At 43.8% G+C, this 23,313-nt stretch overlaps 1 protein-coding gene across 1 annotated transcript in view; it reads left to right on the forward strand.

Annotated features, from left to right (window-relative positions):
* The first annotated feature begins 434 nt into the window (after positions 1 to 434).
* LOC135534130 (slit homolog 2 protein-like) overlaps positions 435 to 23,313 on the forward strand; it is a 32,132-nt gene continuing 9,253 nt past the window's right edge. Inside the window, exon 1 of the mRNA XM_064961260.1 lies at positions 435 to 1,117. Within this exon, the coding sequence (XP_064817332.1) occupies positions 882 to 1,117 (236 nt within the window). The 5' untranslated portion in view covers positions 435 to 881. The remainder of the gene's footprint in view (positions 1,118 to 23,313) is intronic.

Consider the following 23,313-nt stretch of genomic DNA (forward strand, 5'->3'; position numbering starts at 1 on the left):
ATTGGTGCCAGTCAAAAGAAGCCAACCACTTTCCAATCCTGCAATACAGTAACTAAATACAGTAATACAAATCATTTATACAGTTAACTACATGAAACGTTTATCGAACCAGGTAGAGGAAAAATAGAGATAATTGAGAGAGTAGGATATTCCCCCTCTACATCCAGGCCCATGCAGCCTCAGGCTTGTGTTCCCCCCCAGGGGAGGAGACCAAAAGCGGGCAGCACAGGAAGGGAGAGACGCTACTGTCACTGGAAGTGGCTCTCACTACTACTGCTGCTGCCAGGAGAGAGAGAATGGATGTGAGTTCACACAGGGTTCTGGGAGGTGTGTGCCTGTGTGTGTGTGTGGCTTGGGGGGGTGTTGTGTGGGAGGAGTCTCTCAGCTATTATTTGTAGAACCTTTTGATGGATGATTGCTGAGAGAGAGGGAGGGTGAGAGTCCTTTTTTTGGTCGTTCACTGTTCCCTCTTCTACAGGCAGAGAGCACAATGAGTCAATGAAAGCTGAAGGGAAGAGGAGCACTGTACAGCAGAGAGGAGAGAGAGCAGAACCAAGAAGACGAGAGCACGAGAGAGATAGAAAGAAGGAAAGCTTTTTGGACAGAGGTCTAAACCAGATAAAGAGAACGTCTGGTTTTAAAGCCAGGCTGGGATGAAGTATCAGTGACCGGTCATCTGAGGACTGACTACTTCACCTCTCTCTTTCACTTCTGATCTTCCCTTCTTTATTAGGAACATTTGGACCATTTTCAACCCTCCATTTGGTCTCTGGTCAGGGGATCTTGCTCGCCGCAGTAACCCAGGTCTCTGGAGCCCTGAGTGGGGTTGAGGTAGAGGAGCCTTGTCTCTGGTTGCTGGTGTTTTGGGGCTGGAGGAGAGGATGGCCATGCCAAGGAGATCCATGGCTGGAGCCGGGTCAGGGGGCTGTGGAGCCAGGCTAGACCACGTTGGGGTGGCCCGGGCTGGGCTGTGGCTGCTGCTGTGGGGGTACCTGCTGGGGGCTGGCGGGGTGGAGGCATGCCCTTCTCTGTGTACCTGTGTGGGAGCCACGGTGGACTGCCACGGCCTGGGGGTCCGGAACATCCCCAAGAATATCCCCAGGAGCACAGAGAGACTGTGAGTACTGGCGGCGTGTGTGTGTTCCTCTGTTTATGAGCGTGTCGTAGTGTGTGTAACAAACTAGCAATGTGACTTCTTGCCTGTGTGTGTGTGGGTTCCTGTGTGGCATATCATGTCACCATGGTGTATGTCTGGTTAACTTCAAACACACTCCGCTCAGGGTTGTAACAATACCAGTGCCTTTCCACTTGACTCCATGTCCCTTATATAGGCTGAATCCCAAATTGCACCCTATTCCCTATTTAGTGCACTACTTTTGACCAGACTCTCTCTATAGTCTACAACACCAGTAATATCCAACTAGAGACTCTCTCTACTATAGTCTACAACACCAGTAATATCCACCGAGAGACTCTCTCTACTATAGTCTACAACACCAGTAATATCCAGCTAGAGACTCTCTCTACTATAGTCTACAACACCAGTAATATCCAGCTAGAGACTCTCGACTATAGTCTACTACACCAGTAATATCCAGCTAGAGACTCTCTACTATAGTCTACTACACCAGTAATATCCAGCTAGAGACTCTCTCTACTATAGTCTACTACACCAGTAATATCCAGCTAGACTCTCTACTATAGTCTACTACACCAGTAATATCCAGCTAGAGACTCTCTACTATAGTCTACAACACCAGTAATATCCGGCTAGAGACTCTCTACTATAGTCTACAACACTAGTAATATCCAGCTAGAGACTCTCTCTACTATAGTCTACAACACCAGTAATATCCAGCTAAAGACTCTCTACTATAGTCTACAACACCAGTAATATCCAGCTAGAGACTCTCTCTACTATAGTCTACAACACTAGTAATATCCAGCTAGAGTCTCTACTATAGTCTACAACACCAGTAATATCCAGCGAGAGACTCTCTCTACTATAGTCTACAACACTAGTAATATCCAGCTAGAGTCTCTACTATAGTCTACAACACCAGTAATATCCAGCTAGAGACTCTCTCTACTATAGTCTACAACACTAGTAATATCCAGCTAGAGTCTCTACTATAGTCTACAACACCAGTAATATCCAGCTAGAGACTCTCTACTATAGTCTACTACACCTTTAAAATCCAGCTAGAGACTCTCTCTACTATAGTCTACAACACCAGTAATATCCAGCTAGAGACTCTCTACTATAGTCTACTACACCAGTAATATCCAGCTAGAGACTCTCTACTATAGTCTACAACACCAGTAATATCCAGCTAGAGACTCTCTACTATAGTCTACTACACCAGTAATATCCGGCTAGAGACTCTCTACTATGGTCTACTACACCAGTAACATCCAGCTAGAGACTCTCTCTACTATAGTCTACAACACTAGTAATATCCAACTAGAGACTCTCTCTACTATAGTCTACTACACCAGTAAAATCCAGCTAGAGACTCTCTCTACTATAGTCTACTACACCAGTAATATCCAGCTAGAGACTCTCTCTACTATAGTCTACTACACCAGTAAAATCCAGCTAGAGACTCTCTCTACTATAGTCTACTACACCAGTAATATCCAGCTAGAGACTCTCTACTATAGTCTACAACACCAGTAATATCCGGCTAGAGACTCTCTACTATAGTCTACAACACTAGTAATATCCAGCTAGAGACTCTCTCTACTATAGTCTACAACACCAGTAATATCCAGCTAAAGACTCTCTACTATAGTCTACAACACCAGTAATATCCAGCTAGAGACTTTCTCTACTATAGTCTACAACACTAGTAATATCCAGCTAGAGTCTCTACTATAGTCTACAACACCAGTAATATCCAGCGAGAGACTCTCTCTACTATAGTCTACAACACTAGTAATATCCAGCTAGAGTCTCTAGTCTAGTAATATCCAGCTCTACTATAGTCTACAACACTAGTAATATCCAGCTAGAGTCTCTATCTAGTAATATCTAGAGACTCTCTACTATAGTCTACTACACCTTTAAAATCCAGCTAGAGACTCTCTCTACTATAGTCTACAACACCAGTAATATCCAGCTAGAGACTCTCTACTATAGTCTACTACACCAGTAATATCCAGCTAGAGACTCTCTACTATAGTCTACAACACCAGTAATATCCAGCTAGAGACTCTCTACTATAGTCTACTACACCAGTAATATCCGGCTAGAGACTCTCTACTATGGTCTACTACACCAGTAACATCCAGCTAGAGACTCTCTCTACTATAGTCTACAACACTAGTAATATCCAACTAGAGACTCTCTCTACTATAGTCTACTACACCAGTAAAATCCAGCTAGAGACTCTCTACTATAGTCTACAACACTAGTAATATCCAGCTAGAGACTCTCTCTACTATAGTCTACTACACCAGTAATATCCAGCTAGAGACTCTCTCTACTATATTCTACAACACCAGTAATATCCAGCTAGAGACTCTCTACTATAGTCTACAACACCAGTAATATCCAGCTAGAGACTCTCTACTATAGTCTACAACACCAGTAATATCCAGCTAGAGACTCTCTCTACTATAGTCTACAACACCAGTAATATCCAGCTAGAGACTCTCTACTATAGTCTACTACACCAGTAACATCCAGCTAGAGACTCTCTCTACTATAGTCTACAACACCAGTAATATCCAGCTAGAGACTCTCTACTATAGTCTACAACACCAGTAATATCCAGCTAGAGACTCTCTACTATAGTCTTCAACACCAGCAATATCCAGCTAAAGACTCTCTACTATAGTCTACAACACTAGTAATATCCAGCTAGAGTCTCTACTATAGTCTACTACACCAGTAATATCCAGCTAGAGACTCTCTCTACTATAGTCTACAACACCAGTAATATCCAGCTAGAGTCTCTACTATAGTCTACAACACCAGTAATATCCAGCTAGAGACTCTCTACTATAGTCTTCAACACCAGCAAAATCCAGCTAAAGACTCTCTCTACTATAGTCTACAACACCAGTAATATCCAGCTAGAGACTCTCTACTATAGTCTACTACACCAGTAATATCCAGCTAGAGACTCTCTACTATAGTCTACAACACCAGTAATATCCAGCTAGAGACTCTCTACTATAGTCTACAACACCAGTAATATCCAGCCAGAGACTCTCTACTATAGTCTTCAACACCAGCAATATCCAGCTAAAGACTCTCTCTACTATAGTCTACAACACTAGTAATATCCGGCTAGAGAATCTCTACTATAGTCTACTACACCAGTAATATCCAGCTAGAGACTCTCTACTATAGTCTACTACACCAGTAATATCCGGCTAGAGACTCTCTACTATAGTCTACTACACCAGTAATATCCGGCTAGAGACTCTCGACTATAGTCTACTACACTAGTAATATCCAGCTAGGGACTCTCTACTATAGTCTACTACACCAGTAATATCCAGCTAGAGACTCTCTACTATAGTCTACTACACCAGTAATATCTGGCTAGAGACTCTCTACTATAGTCTACTACACCAGTAGTATCCGGCTAGAGACTCTCGACTATAGTCTACTACACCAGTAATATCCAGCTAGGGACTCTCTACTATAGTCTACTACACCAGTAAAATCCAGCTAGAGACTCTCTCTACTATAGTCTACTACACCAGTAATATCCAGCTAGAGACTCTCTCTACTATAGTCTACTACACCAGTAAAATCCAGCTAGAGACTCTCTCTACTATAGTCTACTACACCAGTAATATCCAGCTAGAGACTCTCTACTATAGTCTACAACACCAGTAATATCCGGCTAGAGACTCTCTACTATAGTCTACTACACCAGTAATATCCAGCTAGAGACTCTCTACTATAGTCTACAACACCAGTAATATCCAGCTAGAGACTCTCTACTATAGTCTACAACACCAGTAATATCCAGCTAGAGACTCTCTACTATAGTCTACTACACCAGTAATATCCAGCTAGAGACTCTCTACTATAGTCTACTACACCAGTAATATCCAGCTAGAGACTCTCTACTATAGTCTACAACACTAGTAATATCCAGCTAAAGACTCTCTCTACTATAGTCTACAACACTAGTAATATCCAGCTAGAGACTCTCTGCTATAGTCTACTACACCAGTAATATCCAGCTAGAGACTCTCTACTATAGTCTACTACACCAGTAAAATCCAGCTAGAGACTCTCTACTATAGTCTACAACACTAGTAATATCCAGCGAGAGACTCTCTCTACTATAGTCTACAACACTAGTAATATCCAGCTAGAGTCTCTACTATAGTCTACAACACCAGTAATATCCAGCTAGAGACTCTCTCTACTATAGTCTACAACACCAGTAATATCCAGCTAGAGACTCTCTACTATAGTCTACTACACCAGTAATATCCAGCTAGAGACTCTCTCTACTATAGTCTACAACACCAGTAATATCCAGCTAGAGACTCTCTACTATAGTCTACTACACCAGTAATATCCAGCTAGAGACTCTCTCTACTATAGTCTACAACACCAGTAATATCCAGCTAGAGACTCTCTACTATAGTCTACAACACCAGTAATATCCAGCTAGAGACTCTCTACTATAGTCTTCAACACCAGCAATATCCAGCTAAAGACTCTCTCTACTATAGTCTACAACACTAGTAATATCCGGCTAGAGACTCTCTACTATAGTCTACTACACCAGTAATATCCAGCTAGAGACTCTCTCTACTATAGTCTACAACACCAGTAATATCCAGCTAGAGACTCTCTACTATAGTCTACAACACCAGTAATATCCAGCTAGAGACTCTCTACTATAGTCTTCAACACCAGCAATATCCAGCTAAAGACTCTCTCTACTATAGTCTACAACACTAGTAATATCCGGCTAGAGACTAACTATATCCAGCTAGAGACTCTCTACTATAGTCTACAACACCAGTAATATCCAGCCAGATCTCACTATAGTCTAACCAGAATATCCAGCTAAAGACTCTCTCTACTATAGTCTACAACACTAGTAATATCCGGCTAGAGACTCTCTACTATAGTCTACTACACCAGTAATATCCAGCTAGAGACTCTCTACTATAGTCTACTACACCAGTAATATCCGGCTAGAGACTCTCTACTATAGTCTACTACACCAGTAATATCCGGCTAGAGACTCTCGACTATAGTCTACTACACTAGTAATATCCAGCTAGGGACTCTCTACTATAGTCTACTACACCAGTAATATCCAGCTAGAGACTCTCTACTATAGTCTACTATACCAGTAATATCTGGCTAGAGACTCTCTACTATAGTCTACTACACCAGTAATATCCGGCTAGAGACTCTCGACTATAGTCTACTACACCAGTAATATCCAGCTAGGGACTCTCTACTATAGTCTACTACACCAGTAATATCCGGCTAGAGACTCTCTACTATAGTCTACTACACCAGTAATATCCGGCTAGAGACTCTCTCTACTATAGTCTACTACACCAGTAATATCCAGCTAGGGACTCTCTCTACTATAGTCTACTACACCAGTAATATCCAGCTAGAGACTCTCTACTATAGTCTACTACACCAGTAATATCCAGCTAGAGACTCTCTACTATAGTCTACTACACCAGTAATATCCAGCTAGAGACTCTCTACTATAGTCTACTACACCAGTAATATCCAGCTAGGGACTCTCTACTATAGTCTACTACACCAGTAATATCCAGCTAGGGACTCTCTCTACTATAGTCTACTACACCAGTAATATCCAGCTAGGGACTCTCTCTACTATAGTCTACAACACCAGTAATATCCAGCTAGGGACTCTCTCTACTATAGTCTACAACACCAGTAATATCCAGCTAGGGACTCTCTCTACTATAGTCTACTACACCAGTAATATCCAGCTAGGGACTCTCTACTATAGTCTACTACACCAGTAATATCCGGCTAGAGACTCTCTACTATAGTCTACTACACCAGTAATATCCGGCTAGAGACTCTCTCTACTATAGTCTACTACACCAGTAATATCCGCTAGGGACTCTCTACTATAGTCTACTACACCAGTAATATCCAGCTAGGGACTCTCTCTACTATAGTCTACAACACCAGTAATATCCAGCTAGGGACTCTCTCTACTATAGTCTACTACACCAGTAATATCCAGCTAGGGACTCTCTCTACTATAGTCTACTACACCAGTAATATCCAGCGAGAGACTCTCTCTACTATAGTCTACTACACCAGTAATATCCAGCTAGGGACTCTCTACTATAGTCTACAACACCAGTAATATCCAGCTAGGGACTCTCTCTACTATAGTCTACTACACCAGTAATATCCAGCTAGGGACTCTCTACTATAGTCTACAACACCAGTAATATCCAGCTAGGGACTCTCTACTATAGTCTACTACACCAGTAATATCCAGCTAGAGACTCTCTACTATAGTCTACAACACCAGTAATATCCAGCTAGGGACTCTCTCTACTATAGTCTACTACACCAGTAATATCCAGCTAGACTCTCTACTATAGTCTACTACACCAGTAATATCCAGCTAGGGACTCTCTCTACTATAGTCTACTACACCAGTAATATCCGGCTAGACTCTCTACTATAGTCTACTACACCAGTAATATCCAGCTAGGGACTCTCTACTATAGTCTACTACACCAGTAATATCCGGCTAGACTCTCTACTATAGTCTACTACACCAGTAATATCCAGCTAGGGACTCTCTCTACTATAGTCTACTACACCAGTAATATCCGGCTAGACTCTCTACTATAGTCTACTACACCAGTAATATCCAGCTAGGGACTCTCTCTACTATAGTCTACTACACCAGTAATATCCGGCTAGAGACTCTCTACTATAGTCTACTACACCAGTAATATCCGGCTAGAGACTCTCTCTACTATAGTCTACAACACCAGTAATATCCAGCTAGGGACTCTCTCTACTATAGTCTACAACACCAGTAATATCCAGCTAGGGACTCTCTCTACTATAGTCTACTACACCAGTAATATCCAGCTAGGGACTCTCTCTACCATAGTCTACTACACCAGTAATATCCAGCTAGGGACTCTCTCTACTATAGTCTACTACACCAGTAATATCCAGCTAGAGACTCTCTCTACTATAGTCTACTACACCAGTAATATCCAGCTAGAGACTCTCTCTACTATAGTCTACAACACCAGTAATATCCAGCTAGAGACTCTCTCTACTATAGTCTACTACACCAGTAATATCCAGCTAGGGACTCTCTCTACTATAGTCTACTACACCAGTAATATCCAGCTAGGGACTCTCTCTACTATAGTCTACTACACCAGTAATATCTGGCTAGAGACTCTCTACTATAGTCTACTACACCAGTAATATCCGGCTAGAGACTCTCGACTATAGTCTACTACACCAGTAATATCCAGCTAGGGACTCTCTACTATAGTCTACTACACCAGTAATATCCGGCTAGAGACTCTCTACTATAGTCTACTACACCAGTAATATCCGGCTAGAGACTCTCTACTATAGTCTACAACACCAGTAATATCCAGCTAGGGACTCTCTCTACTATAGTCTACTACACCAGTAATATCCAGCTAGGGACTCTCTACTATAGTCTACTACACCAGTAATATCCAGCTAGACTCTCTACTATAGTCTACAACACCAGTAATATCCAGCTAGGGACTCTCTCTACTATAGTCTACTACACCAGTAATATCCGGCTAGAGACTCTACTATAGTCTACTACACCAGTAATATCCAGCTAGGGACTCTCTCTACTATAGTCTACTACACCAGTAATATCCAGCTAGGGACTCTCTACTATAGTCTACAACACCAGTAATATCCAGCTAGGGACTCTCTACTATAGTCTACTACACCAGTAATATCCAGCTAGGGACTCTCTACTATAGTCTACTACACCAGTAATATCCAGCTAGGGACTCTCTCTACTATAGTCTACTACACCAGTAATATCCAGCTAGGGACTCTCTACTATAGTCTACTACACCAGTAATATCCAGCTAGAGTCTCTACTATAGTCTACTACACCAGTAATATCCAGCTAGAGACTCTCTCTACTATAGTCTACAACACCAGTAATATCCAGCTAGAGACTCTCTCTACTATAGTCTACAACACCAGTAATATCCAGCTAGAGTCTCTACTATAGTCTACTACACCAGTAATATCCAGCTAGAGACTCTCTCTACTATAGTCTACTACACCAGTAATATCCAGCTAGAGACTCTCTCTACTATAGTCTACTACACCAGTAATATCCAGCTAGAGACTCTCTCTACTATAGTCTACTACACCAGTAATATCCAGCTAGGGACTCTCTCTACTATAGTCTACTACACCAGTAATATCCAGCTAGGGACTCTCTCTACTATAGTCTACTACACCAGTAATATCCAGCGAGAGACTCTCTCTACTATAGTCTACTACACCAGTAATATCCAGCTAGGGACTCTCTACTATAGTCTACAACACCAGTAATATCCAGCTAGGGACTCTCTCTACTATAGTCTACTACACCAGTAATATCCGGCTAGAGACTCTCTACTATAGTCTACAACACCAGTAATATCCAGCTAGGGACTCTCTCTACTATAGTCTACTACACCAGTAATATCCAGCTAGGGACTCTCTACTATAGTCTACTACACCAGTAATATCCAGCTAGACTCTCTACTATAGTCTACTACACCAGTAATATCCAGCTAGGGACTCTCTACTATAGTCTACTACACCAGTAATATCCAGCTAGAGACTCCCCATGAACTGTACAGTTAGTCAACCCCTTGTGCAGGGGTTCTCCAACCTCTCCTCAGGGACCCCCAAGTCGTTCCTTGTTTTTTAAAATCTATTCCAGAGCCAGCACCACTGATTCAACTAATCATCAGACCGCCGACTAGGTAAATCAGGTGAGATAGTTCAGGGCTACAACAGAAGGGTGAAACGTCTGAGGGTCCATGAGGAGAGGTTGGAGAACCACTGCCCTAGTGCACTTACTCAATGCCCATCAATCACACTAGCTGAACACACAGTCAGTACTTTCTTAGCCACGTTAGGGCTCAAACAGGCTCATTCCTCTCTCTCTCTCACTCACACTCTGTGTCACTCACTCTCTCCCCCTCCTTCTGTGTGTTTGTTTGTGTCCCTCTTGGTGTGTGTGAGGGTTGGGATCTTGGGGAGGCTTAACATCATGTACTGTCTGTCTCAGGTCTGGAGTGCATGTGTGTGAATTATTAATGGTCCCAGGGGGCAGAGTGTGTCTGTGGGTCAGTGAAGCCTCTGAGTGGGTATTCTAGACACAGTGCCCTATTCCTCTCTCTGTAGAGGAGTCACAACAATGATGACGTCATAGTGTGATGACTGTATTCCAGAGGTTCTTCATCCCGGGGGTCGCGTTTGAGTTTTTCCGCTAGCAGCACTACACACCTGATTCCACGAATCAGAGGTTTGATGATGAGTTGATTCATGGAATCAGACCAAAACAATCTGCCCCCCCGTTGTTGTTTTTTTGTTGTTTTTCACCTTTATTTTACTAGGCAAGTCAGTTAAGAACAAATTCTTATTTTCAATGACGGCCTGGGAACAGTGGGTTAACTGCCTGTTCAGGGGCAGAACGACAGATTTGTACCTTGTCAGCTCGGGGGTTTGAACTGGCAACCTTCCGGTTACTAGTCCAACGCTCTAACCACTAGGCTACCCGCCTCTAACCACTAGGCTACCCTCCTCTAACCACTAGGCTACCCGCCTCTAACCACTAGGCTACCAGCCTCTAACCACTAGGCTACCCGCCTCTAACCACTAGGCTACCCGCCTCTAACCACTAGGCTACCAGCCTCTAACCACTAGGCTGCCCGCCTCTAACCACTAGGCTACCCGCCTCTAACCACTAGGCTACCCGCCTCTAACCACTAGGCTACCCGCCTCTAACCACTAGGCTACCCGCCTCTAACCACTAGGCTACCCGCCTCTAACCACTAGGCTGCCCGCCTCTAACCACTAGGCTGCCCGCCTCTAACCACTAGGCTACCCGCCTCTAACCACTAGGCTGCCCTTGTGTACCCGGGACCAGGATTCAGAAACACTGATGTGTTGTTCAGTGATACAGTAGCTGACCTGTGTCAGATACAAACACTTCTGCCTGTCCTCGTCAAGCCATGCATGAGGACCTGACCCACTAGACTACAGTCAGAGGAGGTTAGACTATATGCCGGGGTCACTGTGGTCTCTAAGGGGGTTGGTGATCCAGCTACAAGATATCCCCTAATACAAACACTTCTGCCTGTCCTCGTCAAGCAATGCATGAGGACCTGACACACTATACTACAGTCAGAGGAGGTTAGACTATATGCCGGGGTCACTGTGTTCTCTAAGGGGGTTGGTGATCCAGCTACAAGATATCCCCTAATACAAACACTTCTGCCTGTCCTCGTCAAGCCATGCATGAGGACCTGACCCACTAGACTACAGTCAGAGGAGGTTAGACTATATGCCGGGGTCACTGTGGTCTCTAAGGGGGTTGGTGATCCAGCTACAAGATATCCCCTAATACAGTAGCTCAGTACATCCACGGCAGCCATAGTCATGTCGTTGAACCAACTCTATCAGACAATCTCCAACAGAACTGAACCAGGGTTCATCTAGCAGTGCTGATCAAGGATCAGGTTTCATCTCTTATTCATTATGACCTGAAAAGCCAAACTGATCCTAGATCAGCAGTCTTGTTGTGAGAAGCGTTGTGAATACGGGTCAGTCTAGTAGTAGTAGTAGGTCATTACAGGATGGGGTGTGTTAAACCTCTTGTCTGATAATTAGCATGTCAAGTGTAAAGTGATCTGTGTGTCAGGGAGGTAGATTGGGAACACACACTAACTCTGTGTGTGTATTCCCGTGGGGTCCCGGGGCAATAAGAGGGTGATTCATCATGGTAACTCCACCAGTCAAACAATATTCCTCCCCACTCCCTGGGGTATTGTCAAGGCAACGGTGAAAAATGGCTAACGCCTTGGGCTCCCGGGAACCGTTATTTGAGTGGGGTGGGATGGAGGGAGGGGGACAATATTGTCCATACCAGCCGGCAATATGCTTCCAACTCTGAACAAAGCAGTGCTGGCAACAAAAGGCTGGTTTGATATGAAATGGGACCTAAACTGAACCTTATTGTGGGGTTCAAGTGGGGTAGATATTATAGAGGGTTGGTATTGTTAGGTTCAAGTGGGGTAGATATTATAGAGGGTTGGTATTGTGAGGTTCAAGTGGGGTAGATATTATAGAGGGTTGGTATTGTTAGGTTCAAGTGGGGTAGATATTATAGAGGGTTGGTATTGTGAGGTTCAAGTGGGGTAGATATTATAGAGGGTTGGTATTGTTAGGTTAAAGTCAGGTAGATATTATAGAGGGTTGGTATTGTGAGGTTCAAGTGGGGTAGATATTATAGAGGGTTGGTATTGTTAGGTTCAAGTGGGGTAGATATTATAGAGGGTTGGTATTGTGAGGTTCAAGTGGGGTAGATATTATAGAGGGTTGGTATTGTTAGGTTAAAGTCAGGTAGATATTATAGAGGGTTGGTATTGTGAGGTTCAAGTTGGGTAGATATTATAGAGGGTTGGTATTGTGAGGTTCAAGTGGGGTAGATATTATAGAGGGTTGGTATTGTGAGGTTCAAGTGGGGTAGATATTATAGAGGGTTGGTATTGTTAGGTTCAAGTGGGGTAGATATTATAGAGGGTTGGTATTGTTAGGTTAAAGTCAGGTAGATATTATAGAGGGTTGGTATTGTGGAGTAGATATTATAGAGGGTTGGTATTGTGAGGTGCAAGTAGAGTAGATATTATAGAGGGTTGGTATTGTTAGGTTCAAGTGGGGTAGATATTATAGAGGGTTGGTATTGTGGGGTTCAAGTGGGGTAGATATTATAGAGGGTTGGTATTGTAGTCAGACATGCAAAACAGAATGACACATCTACTGTAATTTAGAAATATATCTAACTATTACACACACAAATAAAGGTGAAATAAAATAAATAAACATTTATTTGAGCAGAACTTCATTATGTCAGTGTCCTGGCTTTCCCTGACTACTGTAGGGCTTTCCCTGACTACTGTAGGACTTTCCCTGACTACTGTAGGACTATCCCAGTGTGACTATCCCAGTGTGTTTATCTTAGTGTGTCTACTGTAGGACTATCCCAGTGTGTCTACTGTAGGACTATCCCAGTGTGTCTACTGTAGGACTATCCCAGTGTGTCTACTGTAGGACTATCCCAGTGTGTCTACTGTGGGACTATCCCAGTGTGTCTACTGTAGGACTATCCCAGTGTGTCTACAGTGTGACTATCTCAGTGTGACTATCCCAGTGTGTCTACAGTGTGACTATCCCAGTGTGTCTACAGTGTGACTATCTCAGTGTGACTATCCCAGTGTGTCTACAGTGTGACTATCCCAGTGTGTCTACTGTGGGACTATCCCAGTGTGTCTACTGTAGGACTATCACAGTGTGTCTACTGTAGGACTATCCCAGTGTGTCTACTGTAGGACTATCCCAGTGTGTCTACTGTAGGACTATCCCAGTGTGTCTACTGTGGGACTATCTCAGTGTGACTATCCCAGTGTGTCTACAGTGTGACTATCCCAGTGTGTCTACAGTGTGACTATCCCAGTGTGACTATCCCAGTGTGTCTACTGTAGGACTATCCCAGTGTGTCTACTGTAGGACTATCCCAGTGTGTCTACTGTGGGACTATCCCAGTGTGTCTACTGTAGGACTATCCCAGTGTGTCTACTGTAGGACTATCCCAGTGTGTCTACTGTAGGACTATCCCAGTGTGTCTACTGTAGGACTATCCCAGTGTGTCTACTGTGGGACTATCTCAGTGTGACTATCCCAGTGTGTCTACTGTGGGACTATCCCTGTGTGTCTACAGTGGGACTATCCCAGTGTGTCTACAGTGTGACTATCCCAGTGTGTCTACTGTAGGACTATCCCAGTGTGTCTACTGTGGGACTATCCCAGTGTGTCTACTGTAGGACTATCACAGTGTGTCTACTGTAGGACTATCCCAGTGTGTCTACTGTGGGACTATCCCAGTGTGTCTACTGTAGGACTATCCCAGTGTGTCTACTGTAGGACTATCCCAGTGTGTCTACTGTGCCACTATCCCAGTGTGTCTACTGTGGGACTATCCCAGTGTGTCTACTGTGCCACTATCCCAGTGTGTCTACTGTGGGACTATCCCAGTGTGTCTACTGTAGGACTATCCCAGTGTGTCTACTGTAGGACTATCTCAGTGTGTCTACTGTAGGACTATCCCAGTGTGTCTACTGTGCCACTATCCCAGTGTGTCTACTGTGGGACTATCCCAGTGTGTCTACTGTGGGACTATCCCAGTGTGTCTACTGTAGGACTATCCCAGTGTGTCTACTGTAGGACTATCCCAGTGTGTCTACTGTAGGACTATCCCAGTGTGTCTACTGTAGGACTATCCCAGTGTGTCTACTGTGGGACTATCCCAGTGTGTCTACTGTGCCACTATCCCAGTGTGTCTACTGTAGGACTATCCCAGTGTGTCTACTGTAGGACTATCCCAGTGTGTCTACTGTAGGACTATCCCAGTGTGTCTACTGTAGGACTATCCCAGTGTGTCTACTGTAGGACTATCCCAGTGTGTCTACTGTAGGACTATCCCAGTGTGTCTACTGTGGGACTATCCCAGTGTGTCTACTGTAGGACTATCCCAGTGTGTCTACTGTAGGACTATCCCAGTGTGTCTACTGTAGGACTATCCCAGTGTGTCTACTGTGGGACTATCCCAGTGTGTCTACTGTGCCACTATCCCAGTGTGTCTACTGTAGGACTATCCCAGTGTGTCTACTGTGGGACTATCCCAGTGTGTCTACTGTGCCACTATCCCAGTGTGTCTACTGTGGGACTATCCCAGTGTGTCTACTGTGGGACTATCCCAGTGTGTCTACTGTGCCACTATCCCAGTGTGTCTACTGTAGGACTATCCCAGTGTGTCTACTGTAGGACTATCCCAGTGTGTCTACTGTAGGACTATCCCAGTGTGTCTACTGTAGGACTATCCCAGTGTGTCTACTGTAGGACTATCCCAGTGTGTCTACTGTAGGACTATCCCAGTGTGTCTACTGTAGGACTATCCCAGTGTGTCTACTGTAGGACTATCCCAGTGTGTCTACTGTAGGACTATCCCAGTGTGTCTACTGTGGGACTATCCCAGTGTGTCTACTGTGGGACTATCCCAGTGTGTCTACTGTGGGACTATCCCAGTGTGTCTACTGTGCCACTATCCCAGTGTGTCTACTGTGGGACTATCCCAGTGTGTCTACTGTAGGACTATCCCAGTGTGTCTACTGTAGGACTATCTCAGTGTGTCTACTGTAGGACTATCCCAGTGTGTCTACTGTGCCACTATCCCAGTGTGTCTACTGTGGGACTATCCCAGTGTGTCTACTGTGGGACTATCCCAGTGTGTCTACTGTGGGACTATCCCAGTGTGTCTACTGTAGGACTATCACAGTGTGTCTACTGTAGGACTATCCCAGTGTGTCTACTGTAGGACTATCCCAGTGTGTCTACTGTAGGACTATCCCAGTGTGTCTACTGTAGGACTATCCCAGTGTGTCTACTGTAGGACTATCCCAGTGTGTCTACTGTGGGACTATCCCAGTGTGTCTACTGTAGGACTATCCCAGTGTGTCTACTGTAGGACTATCCCAGTGTGTCTACTGTAGGACTATCCCAGTGTGTCTACTGTAGGACTATCCCAGTGTGTCTACTGTGGGACTATCCCAGTGTGTCTACTGTAGGACTATCCCAGTGTGTCTACTGTAGGACTATCCCAGTGTGTCTACTGTAGGACTCTCCCAGAGTGTCTACTGTAGGACTATCCCAGTGTGCCTACTGTGCCACTATCCCAGTGTGTCTACTGTGGGACTATCCCAGTGTGTCTACTGTGCCACTATCCCAGTGTGTCTACTGTGGGACTATCCCAGTGTGTCTACTGTAGGACTATCCCAGTGTGTCTACTGTAGGACTATCCCAGTGTGTCTACTGTAGGACTATCCCAGTGTGTCTACTGTGCCACTATCCCAGTGTGTCTACTGTAGGACTATCCCAGTGTGTCTACTGTAGGACTATCCCAGTGTGTCTACTGTAGGACTATCCCAGTGTGTCTACTGTAGGACTATCCCAGTGTGTCTACTGTGGGACTATCCCAGTGTGTCTACTGTAGGACTATCCCAGTGTGTCTACTGTAGGACTATCCCAGTGTGTCTACTGTAGGACTATCCCAGTGTGTCTACTGTAGGACTATCCCAGTGTGTCTACTGTAGGACTATCCCAGTGTGTCTGCTATAGGTTTTTGGCCATTTTCTATAAAGTGGGACCATTTCTCTCCACCTTTTGTTAAGGACTACAGTATTATTAACAGAGAGTGTCTGCTCTAGCTAATGGGATTTCTTGTAGTGTGTGTGTGTGTGTGTGTGTGGACACCAGCTTATTGTCATGTCATTAAGAGGTCAAAGGTCATGGACCCCCACTCTGAGTCTGAGACTTGGACCCCTGTCCTTCTCCACTATGGGAAACTTAAATAAATCCCTCCTGTTTGTGTGTGTGTTTGGTATCAGAGAAGGGGATCTATGTTCAGCTCCTGGAAGTTTAAACCCAAACAAATCTCTGCAAGGGTTGGAGCCACCGGCGGCAGTCACACACACCAGACGGAAACCACACACTGTGTGTGTATGTGTATGTATATGTTTATTTATCTGTCTGTGTTTTTCTGATGTATAGACACTTGGCTCTCTGTGTATTCATACATGTGTATTTGTGTTTTTGAGTTTGTGTGTTCATTTAGGGGCTAGACGTGATGTTAGTATGTGTTATTTGGTTTGTGTGTTCATTTAGGGGCTAGACGTGATGTTAGTATGTGTTATTTGGTTTGTGTGTTCATTTAGGGGCTAGACGTGATGTTAGTATGTGTTATCTGCTCTGGCTGTTGGCGGAGCTGCTAAACAAGTGTGACGGCCGAGGTTAACTATACAGCGGTAACCATCCTCGCCACATTAGCTTCACCCTCACGTGGGTGCTAACAAGCTAGCAAGCATGCTAAGTAGTGTGCTACATATCAACAGCTGCTGTAAGCCAATCCAGTAGGGGGTGGAAGCCATAGTAAGCTTCGATTGGTCACTCGCGCCGCGATATCGCGGAGGAATTGCATAGAATGAAGCTTTCCCTAACTTTAGTCCCACTCCGTTCAGCTCCCTCAACCATGCTCACTTCACCAAACAGTTCCCCGCCCACTCTGCTTCTCTCGCTTTCCTTCCATTCAAAATGAATGGCTTCCGATGTTTTCACCGTGTGATGCCGCTGTATCGTCAACCCGGCCAAGAGTGGATTAGCGGTTAGCGCGCGGTGGCGGCTAGCAGGGGGTAAGAGAGATAAAGGGAAATAGATTAGACAGAGATGAGACGCTGTGGGGGGCTGATACCTCTGGCTCCACTCTGTCACGACTTCTTAGACACTCACTCTATCCCTGTGGTGTAAAGTGCTTAAGTAAAAAGTACTGCTTAAGTCGTTTTTATGGGTATCTGTACTTACTTTTACTTCATTACATTCCTAAAAATAAAAAAAGTACTTTTTACTCCATACATTTTCCCTGACACCCAAAAGTACTTGTTATATTTTTTTGTGCTTAGCAGGACAGGAAAATTGTCCAATTTGCACACTTATCAAGAGAACATCCCTGGTCATCCCTACTGCTTCTGATCTGGCAGACTCATTAAACACAGATGCTTCGTTTGTAAATGATATCTGAATGTTGGAGGCCCTGGCTATCCATTTAAAAAAACAAGAAAATAGACCCATCTGGTTTGATTAATATAAGGAATTTGAAATTATTTAGACTTATACATTTTAGCAATTACATTTACTTTTGATACTTAAGTATATTTAAAACCAAATACTTTTAGACTTTTACTCAAGTTGTATTTTACTGGGTGTCTTTTACTTGTACTTTTTAACTTGTTTTTTTTCTTCATTTTCTGTTAAAGTGTCTTTACTTTTACTCAAGTATGACAGATCTCAATTCCGCCTGTCTCCTGTAATCATCGTGTGTGTGTGTGTGTGTTTAGTCAGTGTGCTAACAGCAGCATGGTGATGCAGCTGCTCCATGTAGTTCCAGTGTATTTAGGAGCAGCTGTGACCTGCTGCATCTGACACACATCACAGACCATTGAAGGAGAGACAACCACAGAGATAACACATTAACAGTTAGTTCATTGTGTTTATCTTGATGATGGTAATACACATGGACACACACACGCTCCCACACTGCAGAGGACCCATGTGTGGCCAATCAGTGCAGACAACTCGTTTTAATCCGCTAATCAATCGAGCATCTGGGCGCTCGTGAAACCGGATTTTAAAAATCCATCACATATTGACTGAATAATAGCACATTTTACTGGCACGGACAAATAATGGAGCTCAGGGATTTTAGTAGGTATTCAGGTATTCTATCTATTGTCAAATTTATTTTGGGGTTTGTTGTAGAATGCACAAAAATTTAAACACAACATGCAACAATTTCAAAGATTTTACTGAGTTCATATAAGGCCCTAATCTATGGATTTCACATCACTGGGAATACAGATATGCGTCTGATGGTCACAGATACCTTAAAAAAAGGGTAGGGGCGTGGATCAGAAACCCAGTCAGTGTCTGGTGTGACCACCTTTTGCCTCATGCAGCGAGACACATCTCCTTCACATAGAGTTGATCAGGCTGTTGATTGTGGCCTGTGGAATGTTGTCCAACTCCTATTCAATGGCTGTGCAAAGTTGTTGGATATTGGCTTGAACTGGAACACTCTGTCGTACACGTCCATCCAGAGCATCCAAAGCATGCTCAATGGGTGACGTCTGGTATGAAAGCCATGGAAGAACTGGGACATTGTGTATAGATCCTTGCGACATGGGGCCGTGCTGAAACATGAGGTGATGACGGCAGATGAATGGCACGACAATGGGCCTCAGGATCTCATCCCAGTATCTCTGTGAATTCAAATTGCCATCGATAAAATATAATTGTGCTTGTTCTCCGTAGCTTATGCCTGCCCATACCATAACCCCACCGCCACCATGGGACACTCTGTTCACAACGCTGCAACGAACTGCAGTCGGGTCAAGGCCTTGGTGAGGATGACGAGCTTGCCTGAGACAGATTCCAGTTCTCTGTTTTTTGGTCCATTCTTTCCAATGTATCCAGTAATTATCTTTTAGTTTTCTCATGATTTGGTTGAGTCTAATAGAGTTGCTGTCCTGTGGCTCTGTGGGGTGTGTTTGTGTTTGTGAACAGAGCCCCAGGACCAGCTTGCTTAGGGGACTCTTCTCTAGGTTCATCTCTCGGTAGGTGATGGCTTTGTTATGGAAGGTTTGGGAATCACTTCCTTTTAGGTGGTTGCAGAATTTAACAACTTTTTGTTAATTAGCGGGTATCGGACTAATTCTTCTCTGCATTATTTGGTGTTTTACGTTGTACACAGAGGATGTTTTTGCAGAAGTCTGCATGCATAGTCTCAATTTGGTGTTTGTCACGTTTTGTGAATTCTTGGTTGGTAAGCGGACGCCAGACCACACAACCATAAATGGCAATGGGTTCTATAACTGATTCAAGTATTTTTAGCCAGATCCTAATTGGGATGTCAAATTATATGTTCCTTTTGATAGCATAGAAGGCCCTTCTTGCCTTGTCTCTCAGATCGTCTCTCAGATCGTTCACAGCTTTGTGAAAGTTACCCGTGGCGCTGATGTTTAGGCCGAAGTACAGTAGGTATAGTTTTTTGTGTGCTCTTTGTCTTACTGAGATTTGCTTTCTGGGTCCAGGTCTGTGCAGAAGATCTAGGTGCTGCTGTAGGCCCTCCTTGGACATTTGACTTCAAATTCTAATAGGGTGATGCCGGGTGCTGCAGACTGTTCTAGTGTCTTCGCCAATTTGTTGATATATACAGTTGAAGTCGGAAGTTTACATACACTTGTGTTAGAGTCATTAAAACTCATTTTTCAATCACTCCACAAATTTCTTGTTAACAAACTATAGTTTTGGCAAGTCGGTTAGGACATCTACTTTGTGGATGACACAAGTTATTTTTCCAACAATTCTTTACAGACAGATTATTTCACTTATAATTTACTGTATCACAACTCCAGTGGGTCAGAATTTTACACACACTAAGTTGATTGTGCTTTTAAACAGCTTGGAAAATTCCAGAAAATGTCATGGCTTTAGAAGCTTCTGATCGGCTAATTGACATCATTTGAGTCAATTGGAGGTGTACCTGTGGATGTATTTCAAGACCTACCTTCAAACTCAGTGCCTCTTTGCTTGACATCATGGGAAAATCAAAAGAAATCAGCCAAGATCTCAGAAAAGAAATTGGAGACCTCCACAATTCTGGTTCATCCTTGGGAGCAATTTCCAAACACCTGAAGGTACCACATTCATCTGTACCAACAATAGTATGCAAGTACTCTATAAACACCATGGGACCACGCAGCCGTCATTCCACTCAGGAAGGAGATGCGTTCTGTCTCCTAGAGATGAACGTACTTTGGTGCAAAAAGTGCAAATAAATCCCAGAACAACAGAAAGGACCCTGTGAAGATGCTGGAGGAAACATTTTCAATAGTATCTATATCCACAGTAAAACGAGTTCTATATCGACATAACCTTAAAGGTCACTCAGCAAGGAAGAAGAAGCCACTGCTCCAACACCGCCATGAAAAAAGCCAGACTACGGTTTGCAACTGCACATGGGGACAAAGATTGTACTTTTGGGGAAATGTCCTCTGGTCTGATGAAACGTTAAATAGAACTGTTTGGCCTTAATGACCATCATTATGTTTGGAGGAAAAAGGGCGAGGCTTGCAAGCCGAAGAAAACCATCCCAACCGTGAAGCACGGGGGTGGCAGCATCATGTTTTGGGGTGCTTTGCTGCAGGAGGGACTGGTGCACTTCACAAAATAGATGGCTTCATGAGGTAGGAAAATTATGTGGATATATTGAAGCAACATCTCAAGACATCAGTCAGGAAGTTAAACCTTGGTCGCAAATGGGTCTTCCAAATGAACAATGACCCCAAGCATACTTCCAAAGTTGTGGCAAAGCGGCTTAAGGACAACAAAGTCAAGGTATTGGAGTGGCCATCACAAAGCCCTGACCTCAAACCTATAGAGAATTTGTGGGCAGAACTGAAAAACCGTGTGCGAACAAGGAGGACTACAAACCTGACTCAGTTACACCAGCTCTGTCTGGAGGAATGGGCCAAAATTCACCCAACTTATTGTGGGAAGCTTGTGGAAGGCTACCAAAACGTTTGACCCAAGTTCAACAATTTAAAGGCAATGCTACCAGATACTAATTGAGTGTATGTAAACTTCTGACCCACTGGAAATGTGATGAAAGAAATAAAAGCTGAAAAAAATCATTCTCTCTACTATTATTCTGACATTTCAAGCTCTTAAAATAAAGTTGTGATCCTAACTTTTTTGCTCTGATTAAATGTGAGGAATTGTGAAAAACTGAGTTTAAATGTATTTGGCTAAGGTGTATGTAAACTTATGACTTCAAATGTATGTGGGGCTCAAGCTGCATCCCTGTCTCACCCCACGGCCCTGTGGAAAGAAATGTGTTTGTTTTTTTGTCAATTTGAACACATTTGTTGTTTGTGTACATAGATTTTATAATGCCATGTCTCTCTCCATCTATCTCTATCTGTTTCTCTCTGTCTCTCTCTCCATCTATCTCTCTCCATATATCTCTGTTTCTCTCTGTCTCTCTGTCTCTCTCTTTTTTTCATCTGTCTATCTTTTTCTCTCTCTCTGTGGCCTTTCCTTTCATAGCCCAGCTAATAAGGGAGAACTTGAGTGGAACTTGTGCTGCTTGACTGCCCACTGAAGCTGCTATTGCGGAGTAATTTGCTGTGTGTGTGAGGGAGATAGAGTGTGCAGGTGGCTGGAAGGATGAATGTGTCAGTATGTACTGTATGTGTTGCGCTGTGTAAGTGTGTAAGACGCGTTCTGCTGTAACAAGCCTTTGTCTGGTGGAGTTTCTCTCTACTTCAGGCTTCCCTGACCCCTGACCTCTCCATGCTCCACAAAACCCAATTATCCACACCTCATCAGCACACAAGGTGTGTGTGTGTTCATCTCCCCCTCCTATCCGTCATCTCTCTTTCTCTCTCTCGACGTCATTAGGACCTATTCGATCTCGCTCCCTTTTTTTCCAGGACCCTGTTAGCTAAGACTCTTCTCCAAGCTTATACTCCAGTCACGTATCCTGGGAAACCACATCAGTGATTTCAGTTGTTGTAAATACAGCCTCCTTGTTTGTAACAGTGACACAATTACGAGTGTCTCTCTAGGGATGATGTAGGAGTTGCTCTCTGAAACACCAGGAAGAGAGCATTGTGTGTGTGTACTTATACAGTATATAGGTCAAACACAACCTTCTTCTGGTGCCCAGGTCCACTCACTGTCAGAGCAATTTCACACACATCATGAGAGGGATTATAGACCCCCTGTAATTCCACATCTCTCTCTCTTCAAACCGTTCAACATTTTTCTCACTGCTCCATGGGTGAAGTCTGGGTTAAGATCACACACCGAAACCACTGTGTCTCTCTCTCACTCACTCACTCACTCATACACACGTTATACTGCTCTTTGGGACAGACAAGGTCATCCTCTACCTCACTCTTTACTGTAGTACAGCAACCTGATACCGCACACACACTGTCTTACAGGCTCTCACCACAGAGCCCTGTGGCAAAGGTGACATCATCTTCTCCTATCTGGCTGTCAATTAAACCAAAGACAATGAGGTCATATTGTAAAGCAGCGGTTCCCAAACTAGGGGTCGCGACTGATTTGAAAATGGGGTTGCGGAAGAATTTCCAACCCCCCCCCAAAAATTGAATTCCAGAAATCCCAAAATATAATAACCCTGTCTATACAACAAGCTCTCACAGCCCTGCCTGCAACCTGATCTCATAGTTTGCCTCCCTTCGAGTTCTTAGGAAACAATGCAGTATTTAGTTATTTTATGTAATATTTCTTACATTGTTACCCCGGGAAATCTTACTTATATGTACATATTCTCATTCACCCCTTTAGGTTTTTGTGTATTACGTAGTTGT

Source organism: Oncorhynchus masou, chromosome 5, assembly GCF_036934945.1.
Source record: "Oncorhynchus masou masou isolate Uvic2021 chromosome 5, UVic_Omas_1.1, whole genome shotgun sequence".
Taxonomy (NCBI): Eukaryota; Metazoa; Chordata; class Actinopteri; order Salmoniformes; family Salmonidae; genus Oncorhynchus; species Oncorhynchus masou.